The 16,701-nt window shown below is 38.4% G+C and overlaps 1 protein-coding gene across 1 annotated transcript; it reads left to right on the forward strand.

The window, feature by feature from the left end:
• The first annotated feature begins 533 nt into the window (after positions 1–533).
• Positions 534–14,297, forward strand: NAPG (NSF attachment protein gamma). The gene is made up of 12 exons (XM_082045737.1): positions 534–685; positions 2,771–2,838; positions 3,974–4,058; positions 4,670–4,687; positions 5,260–5,290; positions 5,756–5,865; positions 6,005–6,071; positions 6,770–6,840; positions 7,936–8,014; positions 8,537–8,616; positions 10,115–10,244; positions 11,254–14,297. Exons 1-12 carry the CDS (start codon positions 630–632, stop codon positions 11,401–11,403), a joined length of 945 nt encoding a protein of 314 aa, XP_081901863.1. The 5' UTR covers positions 534–629; the 3' UTR covers positions 11,404–14,297.
• Positions 14,298–16,701: the final 2,404 nt, after the last annotated feature.

Here is a 16,701-nt window from a genome sequence, read left to right on the forward strand (position 1 = left end):
CTGAAACACAGGAGGTTCCACTTAAATATGAGAAGAAACTTCTTCTCAGTGAGGGTGACGGAGCACTGGAACAGGCTGCCCAGGGAGGTTGTGGAGTCTCCTCTGGAGACATTCAAAACCCACCTGGACACATTCCTGTGTAACCTCATCTAGCTGTTCCTGCTCCAGCAGGGGGAATTGGACTAAGTGATCTTTCAAAGTCCCTTCCAATCCCTAACATTCTGTGATTCTGTGAAACACAGACTTGTCCTAATTTATATTCTCTGAAAAGTTCCTGTTGGCCTTTGATAGGGCAGGCTGGGGGTTCCAGCAAGAGAGGGGGCACAGCCCGACCCTGTGGGCACCCGTTCACCAGCGCAACCCCTGCCAGGTGACACCACCCGCAGGGCTGCCGGGAACGGAGCGAAAGGGCTCCCCCACCAGAGACACCCTCCGGGTGACTCGGCCATGCCGACGGCCCCCCACGCAGCCCCGCCCTGAGGCCAAACAGCCGCAGCCGGGGCAGCCCCCGCGCAGGCGCAGTGAGGAGGCGGAGCACCGAGCCCCTCCCCTCGGCACCCCGTGAGCCCAGCGGTGGAGGTGAAGGAGCGCCAGCGAGAGCCCACCGGCAGGCCCGCCGCGCCGGTGAGATGGCGGCGCAGAAGATTAACGAGGCGCTGGAGCACATCGCGAAAGCGGAGAAATAGTGAGCTGGAGGGGAGAGAGGGCTGGAGGGTGGCGGAAGGTGGCGGGCGGGCGGCTGCCAGCTCAGCGCCTGGGCTGTCAGGCCCGGCCGGCTCTCCTGCCCCGGGGAGGCGTCGTATCGCCTCCTGCCCGAGCGGGGCTCCGCGGCCCGCATTGCCTGCTCTTTGCCGCGGCCTCTGAGCCCTGAGGCTGCTGTCCGCCGGCTTAGCGCGGCACCTCCTCCTCACCCCTGGGCCGCGGAGTGTTGGGGGGTTCTTGGGAGTTGTAGTTCCCGCCGGCGCCCATGCGGGGAGTGGAGGCCTCGGGGGAACTACAGCTCCCATGATGCCTTGCAAGGAGTGGTGGGGAGGGGGCCGCCTCTGTGGCCTCGCTGGGGGCTGAGGGGGGACCGCATGTGACAGGCGACGTGACCTCGGGGGAAGGGGAGGGGGTGCGGGGCTGGGGGACGCCGGCACGGAGGGAGGAGGTGGACGTAGCTGCTCGGCCCGTTTTCTGCCGCAGGGGACCCTCCCTGCAGGGGGTGGGTGCTGAAGGGGACCCCTTTTTCCCGAACTGGGAGATTAAATTGTCCCTAAAACTAACAGATCATGTTGGGGAGGTTGTGCGGCTCAGAGGCCTGGAGCAGTTTCCTTAAGGGCCGTGTAGCCTTTATCGCTCCGACCAGAACTGGAAAGTGAAGGGATTCGCTTCTGCTCTTCTGCTAAAGTTAGTAGGAGAAAGGCAAGCAGCAAAAAGACTTATGGAGGTTGTGGTGAATAAAAGAGCTTAACCTAGCTGAGATGACATGTGCATTTGTTTGATCCTGCCTAGGAGAAATGTGCTGTTTCTTTTCAGATGGCCTCAGAGACCTATGCTGTCATTTAGCTTAGAGAGCTTAACATCTACATATGATAGGCTTTTAATGTGTATTTTAACACTGAATGTAGCCATTTTGCTTATAAGTCTCAATTTCACAGACTACAGGATAGATGAAATTGAGCTGACTAATCCAAAGATGCTATAATTTTAGTAAGAATAGTGACAGGCCATCTGGAAATCATGGATCAAAAGTACAAACTGTAACAGAGGAGAGACCTCCTCAGAATTAAAAAATCTGTACCAGAATATCTTATTCAAATTACTTGACCAAAAGTGCCTTTCAATAGAGTTCATTTTTAAATCTTATCCTGGAAAGCATTTGAAATAAAAGGCACCTAAATCTCAAATTGGGTGCCAATTAAAGCATTGTGTATTTCGGCTCGGTGCATTTGAGACTTTGCCTGTGATGAAAATAACACAATGTAGAGGCTTGCTTTGGAGTTACATACTGTGGCTTCCATCCAAGTAAGACAACAAAACCAACATAGTCCACATACAACTGCTTTTCTAGCTGAAGCATGTATTGCGTCTGAAGTGTCTGCCTACAACAAATATGGAAGTGGACTCTAAAGTTATGGTAACTTTTGAATTTGTTTTAGAAGTGAGGAAGTCATAAAATTAAAATCAACATTGACTAATGACTCGCCTCATTTTGCAATGTATATTTTCCCCTATATATACATATATAATCTTTGTGTGCGTGTCGTGCCATTTAGTGCCATGACCTACTGTAGACATAAATGACAAGAGGCTTTGTCTTTGTGTTGTCAAGTAAATTCTTTCATTTGTATATATAGTGGAGAGTCTCTGGTAATTATGAGCAGCAAAAAATTATACTGTAGAGGAACATTGGGAACTTTGATGTGTAACAAAATATTTTCAGGCATTGTGGTATTAGAAATCTTGAGATGTCATGATGGTGTAGGTAAAAGTCTTCTTGTCTTCTGTTGACTTCTTATTTGTTGAAGAGCTGGACTTGTGAAGACTTTTTGAGGACAGCAGAAGCACGTTAGGGTGAGGCATGTAATTATGGGAGATCATTGCAGAGCTTTATGCGATTCCAAACAATGCCGGCATTTATTTTTACAGTAGTGATGCCACTACTATATGATTGGCATATAACTAATGGCTCCTTTTTAGAGGTAGGCTTAAGTTATATCTGAAATGCTTCAAAGGTAAAACGTAAAATCTTTACTATGGTTAATAGGCCTTTCTTCTTGCATTTTAGCCTGAAAACTGGATTCTTAAAGTGGAAACCAGATTACGACAGCGCAGCTACTGAATATGGGAAGGCAGGTATGTATGGCTGTAAATACAGCCATATACGTTATGGTTTCAAAGTATTCATTAAGATGAATCCTTGATGACATTTTACATATTTTCAGTACATTTCTATGTAAGTAAAACTGTTGTGAAGGCAAAGTAAGATGAAACAACAAAAAGAATACTCTTAGTAGCACTGTAAAATAAGTTTCAAGTTTTACTTGAAGATCTAGAACAGTTGTCAAAACAATTTTTTTTCAAGCTTGCAACTTCTACTTTGTACATTACTATGTGTGATAAAATAAAGCTTTTTTTTCTTTCACTTGTCCACCCTCAAATCCTATGATTTTACCTACGAAACAAAAAATATCTGAGCTGGTTCTAAAACTTAGCTTTTTTATCATCTTATGAAGTATGTCCTGACAAAGACTGTCACAGTAAGGTAAAGAGATGCTGCCAGGTTTTTTAGGCTTAGTAAGATCTCTTTCCTCCTTTTTTTCCACTGCAAGTGTCACGCTGAATATAAAATTCTTACTAGTTGGTTCCTTTTTGCTCTTCAACAATTTTCTTTTTTTTTGATAATAGTAATTTATTGTGGTCTACTGGCTTCTTACTCTGGGCTTTCCTACTAATTCATTTAAACCTCAATAAAAAAGTACAATCTTGGAAGAACAACTGGAGCATTTTATAAATTGAAATTTATTTTAAATCCCACTTTAATATCCTGTCAGTCTAACGGAGATAAAAATACATGTTTGTACCCTGAAGCGGTTGTGTTGAGGAAGTTGTTACAGGCATGCTTTGCTGATGGTATCCTTCTATTCCTGCCATACTGATTTTGTTTAACTTCTAACAATTAAAAATATATACATAAATATTCCTGCTGTTCTGTAATTAAAATACAGAATGAAAATCCAGCTAAACACATTTTGCACAGTGTGTGGTACAGTGATGGTATGGGAGTGGTGTTGACAAATTCTTTTAATGGTAACTAGTGACTAATGAAGCAAGGGGGACTGTCATGGGATTTATTGAAAGAGCTTGGTAAACTGTAAACATTAATTTAAAGAGTCTGTTTGCATCTTTAGGTGATTAAATTATTGAGCAGAAGTGCTGGAAAAAGAAAAATGGCAAACTGTAAATAAGAACTTGATTTGGTTTCTTGCAGCTGTTGCTTTTAAGAATGCCAAGCAGTTTGACCAGGCAAGGGAAGCCTGTTTACGGGAAGCTGAGGCACATGAAAACAATAAAGCGTATCTTTTCATTGTTATTCTTTTTTTCCAAGAAGCTCACTAGTTGCTACTTAGAATGTGGTAATGGGGGTTGGTAGAAGATGTATTTAATGTGTTTGTGCATTTTGTCAATCTAACAAAATTGTCTTTTAAAAGACCATTCCTATGTGCTTTGCGTGGGAAAACTAAAAAAAACTAAAAAAACTAAAGACCTCTTTTGAGTAGCAGATCTGTGTTGTTTACAATAAAATCTGGAGTGATAAGATGCTGTCCAGTGCCTGAGATGTCTCAGTACTTCTTCAGAAATTATTACATTTTTAAATACCTACAAATGGGTATTATAAACTAAATCCAACTCTGACTATTGAAGTATTTCTACTAGTATTTAGTAACGAGGAATGTATTATAAATAAATGTGCTTTTTACAACTTACATGCAGTTATACTTCGGTATGTTGCATTTATGTCCTTAGAAGCATTTATTTTTGACACCTTGCCTGTAAATGTACTAGGTTTAATTTGCCTTTATAGGATTCCTTGCTTTGAAACTGGTACTTGTGTAAGATTATGTATGCTAATTATTTTTCTGCATTATATTTTCGTGGATTTTGTCCTTGACAATGTTACTTCCAGTCTCTTCCATGCTGCCAAGTAAGTACAGAAGCACTGAGTAATCTGAAACAAATTTTCTAACATATGGTACAAGTGTGAACTACCATTTTGATCTTGCTGTAGTAAATGGCATGGTTCAAGTGATTTAACTGATTCAAAGTCAGTTTAATGGAAGTGCACACTAGGAAAGTCTGAAAACCTGCAATGGCCATCTGAAGAAATGATGATTTTGACATTCTTCAGCACCTTTTGACATCAAATGTTTTTTTCTTAGATGAACTTTTTGTAATTTTGAAATTCTACACTGTTGAGCTTATAAAGAAATATTCAACTAAAGAGTACATCATAGTAAGCAGTTAATGACAAATAATCCAAATATTGCCTGTGAGTCAGATCGTGAGAATAGACGTTTAGTGGGGAGTATGGTCAAAGTACTTAATTTATGGAAGATAATGTTACACATGCAGTGTCTCATTAAATAAAACACTGGAGACATCTTCAAAGCATTAAATATTGACTGTGAAGTGATAGCTGACGCCTGTTAACTTTTGCTGTATATTTACAACTTGATGAAATACACCATATCTAACTGTTTTTTTTTTTTTCTACAGAGCTTATGAACAAGCTGGCATGATGCTAAAGGTATTTTAGTTTACTAATTTTTATTAAAGAGTTCTGTTTTATAGTGAAAAATATTGTACACTGTAACATTTTACCAATATAGGTAAGCGGATTACATATTAAAGTGATATTTTTCTGTTGATTCCTATTCACCACCAATACCCTCAGTAGGCTAGGGAAGCAGCATTTGTAATAGGGGAAACAAAAAATAGTTTTCCTTTTGTAGAAGGAAAGGTGAGGGCCTCATGTCAGAGGGTAGTGGAAGAGTGGTGCTGCTTCTGCACCAAACTACCACAAATTCATTCCTTACAATAAAGTTGGGTACTTACAAGTGAATCTTATGGAGCTGGTGGTCAACTTTAACTAGCTCCACAAGTTTGTAAATAAAAATTAGACTCTTAATAAGGTATGAGTTTGCTTTGATTTGTTTCATTGTACGTAATCGCAGTTCCTGACAGCAACGTCCCTCTGACTGTTGCTTTGCAGGAGATGCAGAGGCTCCCTGAAGCGGTTCAGCTGATCGAGAAAGCCAGTATGATGTACCTGGAGAATGGGACACCAGATACAGCAGCGATTGCTCTGGAACGGGCTGGAAAGTAAGTCTGTGGTATTGGTGGCTAGAATGCATGCTGGGCATGGGTATGACTTTGATTTTCTTTCTTGGGTTTTTCGATGCTTTTAGGTAAATAAATATTTTCATTTCATCTGAAGAGAAACGATTTATGTTTATTACAGGTTAATAGAAAATGTGAGCCCAGAGAAGGCTGTGCAGCTCTATCAGCAAGCAGCGTCAGTGTTTGAAGTAAGTGGGGATTTTTTGAGTTGTGGGGTTTGTAGGTTATGTGTGTTTGTTTTTCCACTAGGAAAAAACTTTCCAGTCCCAGGAAGTGTATAAAGATGAATAAATTGGTGTTCAGAGTCAGCTATAAAGTTTAGAGAAAGTGTAAGATTAGATTCTAAATTATTTCTCCTTCCTTTCACATCAGTGGCTGACTAATGAAGCTGAAGGCTTTTTTATGCTGTAGAGAAGAAGATTTATAAAAATTAGGGGTCAGTTTACTTTGCCTTATTGTCAGTTTGGGACTAAACTGAATCTGAATTTCATGTTTTGTCAGGTTTTCTGCCTTTGTGTGGGCAGCTCAGAGGATAGGAATGTGGCTGCTGTTGAGTCCTGGAGCCTAAAGTAGTTTAAAGTCCTTGAAAGGACAGAAGATAAGAATTTGCTTGATGCTTTACCCATGCAATGTGAAGATGATTTGCCTTTTAGCTGCTACTACCTTTGGGGGTGTTCTCTGTTTTCAGTTGTTGCATGTTTCCAGATCAACAAGTTTGCTTTGATATTACTTTGCCCTGTAGATCCATATGGGAGATGGCTGTGGGACATATATAGTAACTAACAGCTGTTCTGAATTACAGATTGCATACTTAGATTGAAGTCTAATGGTCTTAATTCTATGCAAATGAAATACGAATGCACAAATTCTTTTTGTTCTTCTCTAGAATGAAGAACGCTTACGGCAAGCATTAGAAATGCTAGGGAAGGCTTCAAGACTTCTAGTCAGAGGACGCAGGTATAGCTTTATGCCTCTTTTTTTTTTCAAATTTAACTGAATCTTTAATGGTGATTTTCATTGTTCTTTTTCTTGCTGTTGTTTGGTTTATATAGCATTACTTAATTCTTCTTTGAGATGCACTCCAATGTAAAATTCAGTTTCTGTGAGATATGCCATGTTCATCCAGGACCACCTGTTTTGTGTTCTGGGGTAGCAGACTGTGGGCTGTAAGACTTTGTTTCCTTTGGGTTTGTTGAACAGCTAGATAGCAAATACATGAGTTTTCATTAATTCTTAAACTACTTCAGGAATTATTATTATTTTTTTTTAGTTCCAGCACTAACATGTAGAAGGTACTTGCAAGTCTTTTATAGCTGTGGAATATAAAACAGGGGAATTGGGTAACTAACTTGAGGAAAGAAATGTTTGCAGCATTCTGAATCTGGACTTCTCTAAGAAGAGTGTATCTTGGAGTTTCAATGGGAGTTTATTTTAATTGTTAATTGCTAGTACCAAACTTGACTTCGACTTCAGCATAGACTTGCTTCCCTCAAACATGTAGTTCACTTAAAAAATTGTCTGGGTTTCTAACGTTACTTTTAAGACCCTTTATTTCTCTGCAGTATTGTAGTCAGAAAGGGGAATTGACAAAGGAACTTGCAAGTCTTTCTGTGAAAGCAGCTTGGTTCCTCTGCTGCTTTATAGCTCACGTGCTATTGCTGATTTCTACATGTTTAATATGATGATTGAAAGAGTATTCAAACTCAAAAGCAGTTACTATGAACATTGATAAGCTTATATTAACCTCATGACACACAGAAATCTGCTAGGCTATGTAACAAGGCATTCATCTTGTACAATGTTGTGAAAAATGAGGTTTCTCTGAATGAATACCAGAGATGTTCTTACCCTGTGTATATGCAAAAGAAATTGCTGACTGTATATTTCTTTTTCTACTCTGTTGGTAAGATCTACTGATGATTTTTAGTTGTGTTGCTTTTTATTCCAGTAGACTTGCCAGTATATTAGTTAAACACTGTGTAATTAGTCTCAGGTTCATTATGCTTTATACGTGGCACTGATACTCCTGTTTTTTGTTTTTTTTTTTTTTAGATTAGATGAAGCTGCATTATCTCTTCAAAAGGAAAAAAGTATTTATAAGGAAATTGAAAATTACCCAACATGCTATAAGGTAAATTCTAAAAGGCAATTTCTGATAGTTACCCAGAAAAATTCAAAATGCACTAATGACAGCTGACATCTGACTGACAATATGTTCCTCTTGGTTCAGGGATACATTTCTTGCTAAATGATGAGAATTTGTGGTAGTGCATGTTTCCCCAAATTCTAACTGTGCTTTTTCACTACTATAATGTTGAAGCAAAGATGCTGTTATCTGCAGGAGTTGTCAAAAACAGCAAATACCTCAAAAATGAAGATGTTATCAAAAATAACAAACGACACAATCTGTTACTTGGTGCAGCAGTTCATTACAGTGTCATAGGAAATAATGTATTTCATACCAGCTGAGGATACGGCTTACTACTTTTTCACTATGTTGTCCTGATTTTCTTGTGTCAGTATCTTAGAATCATTAAGACTCTTAATGACCTTTTTAAGCTAAATATTAGCAGTCTGGTATTTTTCTCATATTTTACTATTAATTTCCAAAGAATCACTGGTTTGGTGGGTTTTTTTGTTTGTTTTCGTTTAGAAAACTATTGCTCAAGTCTTAGTTCATCTTCACAGAAATGATTATGTTGCTGCAGAAAGATGCGTGAGGGAAAGCTATAGGTAAGTCTGCTTCATGTCCTGTAATTCTAAATGGAATGTTTCATTAATGTAGATCTGTTCTTATGAAAGAACAATGGAAACACTGACTGTCAAGAGATTTTAAGCCTGTACTTCAGTTGACAGTACAATAATAGCATTCCTGGTATATGGCTATCACGATTTTTTTTCACTCGTAAGAGATTTAGCTGTAATTAGCATGGTGATTCTTCTTAAATAACCCAAAATAAAAAGTTAGTCATAAAGAAGTAGTTATGTGTGACAGGTGAAATGAGACAGAAATTAGAAGTTCTTCCAATGTTTTTTCCATGTTAAAAGCTGAGCAGAATATTGTTATGCCTGGAATTCTTGCCTTACTGATATTCTTTGGGATGTCTTTTTTTTTTTTTTTCAAACAAACCAGAAATAGATTAGCTGTTGTAAACGAACATTTAGGATTAAAAGTGGGTATTTCTGGATGTTGCTAATTGGATTTTATTTTTTTCCGGAATCTTTTTTCCATGTCATGTGTGGAGACCCTTAAAAAGTTGAGATTCTAACTTGTCATTACCGTATTTTATTACAGTGTGAGGATGGAAATAAGGAATACAGTTCCAAAATTCACAATAGCAGCATCCCAGTATAAACTATCTAGTATGGTGATTAGATTGAGGGAAATATTAATCTAAATGTTCTCGTTGAAGAGAAGTTTCCAGCATATTAATGACTACATTTCGGGTTGTATTGGTCTAGGATATCTTGTCCTCATCATACATTGGAAGAAGAAAAGCAAGATTTCTACTTTTTGTGACTTTTTTAAATAGTTGATTCAACTGTAAGATAACTTAGGAAACAGAAAATAGTCCAGTTGAATACATCGAAATAAAGAAGAAATTCTTTACACGTGCAGGCGAAAATTCCGGTGTCAAAATCTGGATTAGTGTTTAACTCTGTTAATTAGTGTTAACCTCTGTTCCAGAGGTTTTCCCAGCAACTCTCCATTTCAGCTTTTAGTAGGACTTCAGTAACAAAATACTGAAACAACATTTTTTTACTTAAACTGTTTTTAGTGAAATGACTTAAACATGTAAGTTATGTTGTACTTCATTTTTAGAAAGAATTTTTCAAGATCAGTCTTTAAACGTCTTGCTCGTATTTTCCAAGTCTTCAATTTGTATTTTATATATAGAAACTCATTATGGATTTTTTTTCTGGAGTAAAGTGGAAAAGTGTATTGGCTAGTTAGGAAAAATTGAAAAATGCTAATATTCTCTTTTTTTGTGTTGACTGTGGTCTTATTCTCAACATGCAAACTAGTGTTGCCGAAAGTTTCATTTTATGGATATAATCCATGTACCTGGAGAAATCAAAGTAGTTATTTGCAGTTTGTGGAATAGGGAGCCCATCAGATTCTTGAAAGCTGCTTGCTCTTCTGACGTTAATCAGCAGCATTTAAAGATAGAATAGCTGAGTGTCAAGTAGATTGCTGAAATACCCTAAATGAATTCTTAATTTCCTTCAGTATACCAGGATTTAATGGAAGTGAAGACTGTGCAGCACTGGAGCAACTTTTAGAAGGGTACGACCAGCAAGATCAGGATCAAGTTTCTGAAGTCTGTAATTTGCCACTCTTCAAATACATGGACAATGATGTAAGTAGATAATTCCTATGGAATTTTTTTTTTTTTTTATAATCCTTTTGCTTGTTCAGGTTGAGAGAGATTTTTTTCTAGTTGAGGAAAATAAGAGCAGGGTCCACGTATTTATTGTGACTTGCTCTGTCATCCTGCGCTGTGTCTGTGAACTTATTCTTTGCTGCCTGCCCATGTAAATTCCCACATCATTGTTCCTTTCAGATGGTGGGAAGGCTTAGGTGAAAGAGCAGTTTGTTACAGATCTGCTGAGTTTGTTGGACGAGTTGACCAAAATTCAGTTCTCTTCTGCTTGGATCCTTAGGGGCCACAACAGTTTGCTGCTTTTGCTTTATCTCAGAAATCCCATATAGCTGATATGTGTCTCTAAACATTACAGAATATGATGCCTATAGGATGGTATTGTTCATTGTTTTTTCAGTGCTTATACCTTAGCAAGGTGCTAATTCATGATTTTTTTTTTTAATTATTATTTTAAGAAAGTAGTTGTGCATCCACTCCCCTGCTGTTTGTTTTCTTTTTTTTTAATTGTACTTGTAAATTGTAGGAAGTAAAGAAGACGTCCACCAGTGCCAATTTGTGACTAATTTTACTTTGTTACTATGTTGAATAGTAAAAATTAAGGTACTAGTCTTACTGAAACTTGTAAGACTTTTTACATGATCTATATTAGATAATGTATGCAGAGCTGCATACTGAAAGAATATTTTTTAATGTAAAATTTGAACCGCAGAAGCTGTAGGATGTGGCCAGATTATTCTACATATAATAAGCAGTATCAATACAGATTTCATTATCCCATTCTGAGTGTTTGAGGTAGAAGAAGCGAATCAATGTTAGGCTTAGTTTAAGCTGGAAAAATAGACTCTGAAAGCAGCAGCAATCTGTTTTCTCTACAGAATGTTACCTGTTTGTTTGTTGTGAGTGTCAGTCAATTGTGGGCAGTGTAACTCGACAAGATTTTACTTCTGTGATAGTACAGAAATTAAACTTGTCTTGTTGTTGTCAGTATGCCAAGCTTGGTCTTACCTTGGTGGTCCCAGGAGGTGGAATCAAGAAGAAATCACCAAACGCTGCACAAGACAAAGCAAGAGGACCAGCCGCAGTGGGCTCTCATGCTGATGAGGAAGAGGATGAATATTCTGGTGGACTATGCTAGCTACAGACATAGGTTGTCTTAAATATCTGACTTATTTGTGGTGTTGAGCATATCCAAAGGTACCAGATTTACTAGAGCTTCATTGCAATTGTGATACAGGAATGCTGATATTGACTTGGCAGCTTCTGGGTGTGATACAGGAGAAAAAGCCTGATTGTACCTGTCATCTTCAAACATCTTTGGTCTTCATTTCTTACCTGGTAGGACGTTCCTCAAGGCTCTGCCTCAGTTGACGGGGAAAAATTTGAGGGAAATTTTTACCAAAAGCACAGTTTAAAAGAAACCCAAACCCCAGAAGCACTGAAGTAGGGAGAGTGGTACAAAATATTTAAATGCTGGCTTTCAGCAGCTGACACTTTTTGGTCCTAGTAATATATTTGTGATTGTTCTCTGAGTTAAATAGCCAGATGAATGATCATATATTTATGTCCTGTTTAACACCATTAAAGGCAGGTAGTGCCAGGCAGGATTTTTCACTAGTATAAGCACTAGGGGGAGCATTCGTTTTATTTTGAACATGTTTTTATTCCACTGTGGAATATTAATACCTTTTTCTTAGCAAGCAGTATGCATGTGGGTGTGGCAAATACTAAGTCAACTTGTTTGAAGCTATCTTGCAAGCTTAAAATTACACACACATCTTCCATTTTAAGAACTTTATTTACCCAGAGTCTTTGGCAATAAATGCGTGTCTAACGTTTGTAATGTACACCTTGGTAATAGAAGGAGTGGACAAACTTTCTTAGCCATGTTTCTGAAGCATGCCAGAACCAAAACAGAAACAGAAGGTAGCAGATAATGCGCATTGAATATAAAGCTCTGAAGACAATGTTTAACAAAAACTTTGGTGGGATTTTTCAGTAATATATTTGAGTTAATGAGTGTCCTAGGTGTTTATTTACTGATCAATACACTAGTCCATGAAGACATTTCATTCTTTTGTATTTTCAAAGCATAGAACAGCTATCTCTTAAAGTAGCGTTTTTCAAACCAGCTCAGAATCCAAAGCAACCAAATTTTAATGTATCTTCTTTATTTGTATTTGTTTTCAAGTCATCGTGTGTTTTGCAAGCTTCTGTAGTGTCTTAAGCTTATTTGACCATTTTATGCAAGAAAGTTGACAATACTGGAACTTCTACCTGTGATCTGTTAATTCCGAAGAACCTAATCAAGATCTGCACCAGGATGAAATCACTTGGAATTCAGCAGGGATTTGTGTGTGGTATGTGATGCCCAAAGTTCAATAAACAGTAGAGCAGAAGCACAGTGTAAGTGTTGGTACAGTTCCTGCCATATTAAGGAATTGGATGTGTTGAAAAAATATCAAGCACATCTGACATATGGGATGTCTGATGTCAGTGTGTGAGACATAACTGTTAATGAAGGTAAACTTTTAGAGGGTTAATATTCACTTTCCTTGGGGTGGATAGTACTCAATAGCGTTGTGATGGGTGCACAAGTTACAGCATGATTTGCAGGCAGTGCTGCTGTAAAAGTCACATTATTCAATTTAATGGGTGTTCTAAAAGCAGTTTTGTCTCTTTGTATTACATAATAATCATCTTGGGTTTTAAAGTTATTTGAGATGACACCCATAGTTCTTTGCTGTCTGATAGGTAATTTCCTTTTGTTATTAATGATGTCTATAGAAGTTTTTGTTCTTCTATAAAATAGTCTAAATGAAATTTTGGCAGTTGAGTTGCTTTTCTCTGATTACAAGTATTCATGAAAGATGGTTTTGAAGAATTTCCTGTAACTCTTCTTTTTTGACCATTGAAGCAACTCGTTCCAGTTTACTCATCTTCTAGCTTCTGGATTTATTCATGAAGGCAACCATGCGCTTTTTATGGGGAGTTTTTATCACAAGTAGAAAAAAAACTGCACATGTAGGAGCACTGGGAACACTAAGTAGTTTTCTTCAAGCTTTTCCTGCTGCTTCTAATTCTGAAATCAGTTCTTTTGAATGGTCCCATTAGTCGAATTTTTTGGTATGTGAACAGTTGTATATGCCAGAGATGACATGCACAAAAACAAAGACTGGGAGCCTTGTGTGCTTCTGTGAAAGAACTTACAAACTCTATTTAAACTGTGCTTGTAACACCAACAGGCCTTTAAAAGAAAAGTTATAATTTATGCAATAGATTCTTAAATCATACTCTTGTTATTGCCAAAATAATAAAATAGATGTGCAAGACTCTCTTCCATCTCCCCCAAGCTTTTTTCTCTTTTTTCCCTGTGCCAAGTGTGGAAAGTGTGGGACAAACATAACTTGTGCTAAACATGTTAAGCTGCCATTGAATTGAAAGGGGCTTCTCTGAATCTTAAAAGTGGCATCTTAATCTTTGATTGCAATGTTGCTGCAAAGACCAAATCTGCAGAAATGGAAGTGTCTGAAAATAAGATGGTCTGTTTTATATAACTTATTCTCCTATTTTAGGCAATGAAAGTGTGATAGGAATGTTAACTGCATTTTAGTAAATGTTTAACTATAGAAGTTGTCTGTATATTATGTGTTAGTGTTTGTTTCTATCTTTCAAAGCAATTTGCACACTTATGTAAATACCATTTAAGAGATTTAAAGTGGAAAAGATACCATTTACAGCAAGACAGTTTCCAAAACCAGTGTTGACTGTAAGAAAAATAAAATTAAATTTTGCATGAAGGCTGAGCAAGGGCCAATGCAATGTGTATGTAAAATCAGAAGATTTCTAAATTATCTGTAACTTAAGACTCAGTATGCCCAAGTGCAGTGTGAAACCTGTGCTTTATATGTTCTTTTCCAAATCTGTGGTGTGTTAGAATACAAAACGTGTTTGTAACAGCTCTACAGATGCTGCTTCCTGAGAAGAGGCTGTGCGTTTCACCAAAATGAAAAATAAATCTTGAAACTAACACACCTGTGCTAGCTTTCCCTGTTGTTGATTAGGTCCTGCCGAGCACCACCATTTCAAAATGATTGTTCTTTAATCTCAAGCAGATTTTGTGTGTGACTGTCTGCAGATCTTGTCACCAAGCATTGCAGGCATGTTACGTGACCGAGGACTAAGTCTTTGGAACCTACTGGCTCAGGTTTGAGTGTTGAAAGTCAGTGGTGTCCAATCTTTGTGGCCTATTCGCTAGCTATTTGCTTACAGCCAGTTTAATTTATCCTGTGGGTTTTGTTTTTCTAGCTGACCTTTTGATACCTTTCTGCTGACTTTCATTATATAAGATGCTGACACATCTTAGGCAATTCTGTCCACTCAGAATAAAAGAGATGTCTGTGTTTTGCCCATCCTCTTATCGTAACATCTTGGTGATTCAGTTTTATCACTTCACTACCCAAAGGCTTGGCTTCAGAAAGTGTAGGTGTTATATTGGGTGATTGTCAGATCTGAATTCTTCATTAACAGCACAAAATAGAAATAATTGATTCTCTGGTCCTTAGTCTTCTTTAATCTTGGCTGTTTATGCACAGCAAAGTTATGGCTTAAAAAAAGACTGTTTCTAATGAGGAAGGACATACATACAGATTCTTAAATTTGCCACAGAGATAAAGTGCTTGTTGCCACAGTTGGGCTGGAAGAATTACACAAATACACTCCCAAGGTACACCTGAAATCCAGGAAGGACCGAGAACGTTAATGGGAGCAGCAAATATGTGAAAAAGGTTCTTGCACCAAACTGCTTTGAGTGGCAATGCTGACTGACAGGTGCATGGTGTGTGTTTCTGGGCTCCACTGGAGGGTAAAAAAGGTGCCCACACCAAAACAGCTGTGGAGGATGGCCTACCCGTTAGAACTTCAACATCCATTTCTAGCAAAGATAATTTTAGAAATGGTGTTTGCTGTCCAGCAGGAGCACATAAAAGTGACTTAATCGCTGTTTAGGTCATTGCTTTTTGTTCATTTAAGATGAAAACCTGAGGGTGGGGTGAAGAGGAAGGTTAGTTTGGTTTTGGATTGATTCATTCTTTACCTGTTATTTTACTTGGTGTCAGTGTTGTATATTTAAGCAGCTTTACAGATTAACATATTTTTTTTCTCCCAAACTTTAATTTGTGATTCTATTACAGATTTGCGGAGGGATGGGGACATTTTCTTTTAAAGCAGGGATGTTATTTTTATTTGAATGAAAACTGATTCTGTTAAAAATACATAAAAGAAGTAGGTTTCTGTATGTGCTGAATTCATACAGAAATAGTGAAGAGAATAGGGGCATTTGAAGTATAAATGTGAATTTTAAGAATGCTGTGTTCATTAGAGTTAATTAACCGTATTTATCACTTGGGTCAGATTTTCAAAGTGGTTTTTGTCCATGAGGATGCAAGCTTGTCATTATTCAGTTGGATATAATGGGGAGTTTGAAAAACAACTAGATTTCAACATTTCAAAAGCCACAGATCTTTACACAGTTTAAGGATGCGAACACTATGATTCTTTGGAAACTTCATCATTGCAGAAAAATCACATTCTCTACTATTTTAAAGTCAAACTTGCTGAAATATTTGAATTTGAAGGCTGAATAAGCTGTACTAAAGTTCTTCGGTGTGACAGGAATCATTTCTCAGATGCTGCAAGTAAGCAGCTGTAAAAATGATAAGAACTAAGCTGCTCTTAGAAAAAATAAAACTTGTTGTTATCATCCAGGTTTATAGTAAGTAGTGAACTTTTTTGATGTAGGAAATAGAGAAAAGAAGCCCTTCCCACCCCAACAACTAGCAATGGTATTAAGATAGGAGCAAGTAGATGCACCTTTGCAAAGCAGGATGGAACCACTTGGGATCTGTGGTTGTTTGAGTATGAGCAGGGATATTGATCTCTAAGCCAGTGGTGTGCAGAGAGCAGCATGCCCAGGAGCTGGGCTCATCTCTTCCCCCACCTCAGTGCCTGTTGGAGATGATGTGCCTCAGAGCCACATCTGACCACCTTCCAAAAGACTGCGGGGTCCTTGTTTCCGAGCCGCTGTCTGTACGCGGTGGAACGGGAGCCAGAGGGAGCTGCAAGGCTGCATGTACGTTTAAAGGATGTACGTTTGTTGTTGGGCTCATCTGCTGAGTCTGATGGGAATAGTGGTAATGAGCCGGGCCCTGAGGTGCACGCTGTGGGGATGTTAACTGGTGTGTGACCAGTTTAGATTGCTTGACAGAAACGTTTAGATATTGGAGTGACAGAAATATGTGCGGAGTGAAAATGGGTTATCCTTAGTTGTCGTGCCTGTTTTAGATGTATATTTATGTGCTGTTGTTTTGTGTTGAGTCTAAACTGCGTAACCCAATTGGATTTGTTTTCCCAGGAGTGTTGTTAGTCTGGTAGCGCT

Source organism: Streptopelia decaocto (genome assembly GCF_964273445.1).
Source record: "Streptopelia decaocto genome assembly, chromosome: 2".
Classification (NCBI taxonomy): domain Eukaryota; kingdom Metazoa; phylum Chordata; class Aves; order Columbiformes; family Columbidae; genus Streptopelia; species Streptopelia decaocto.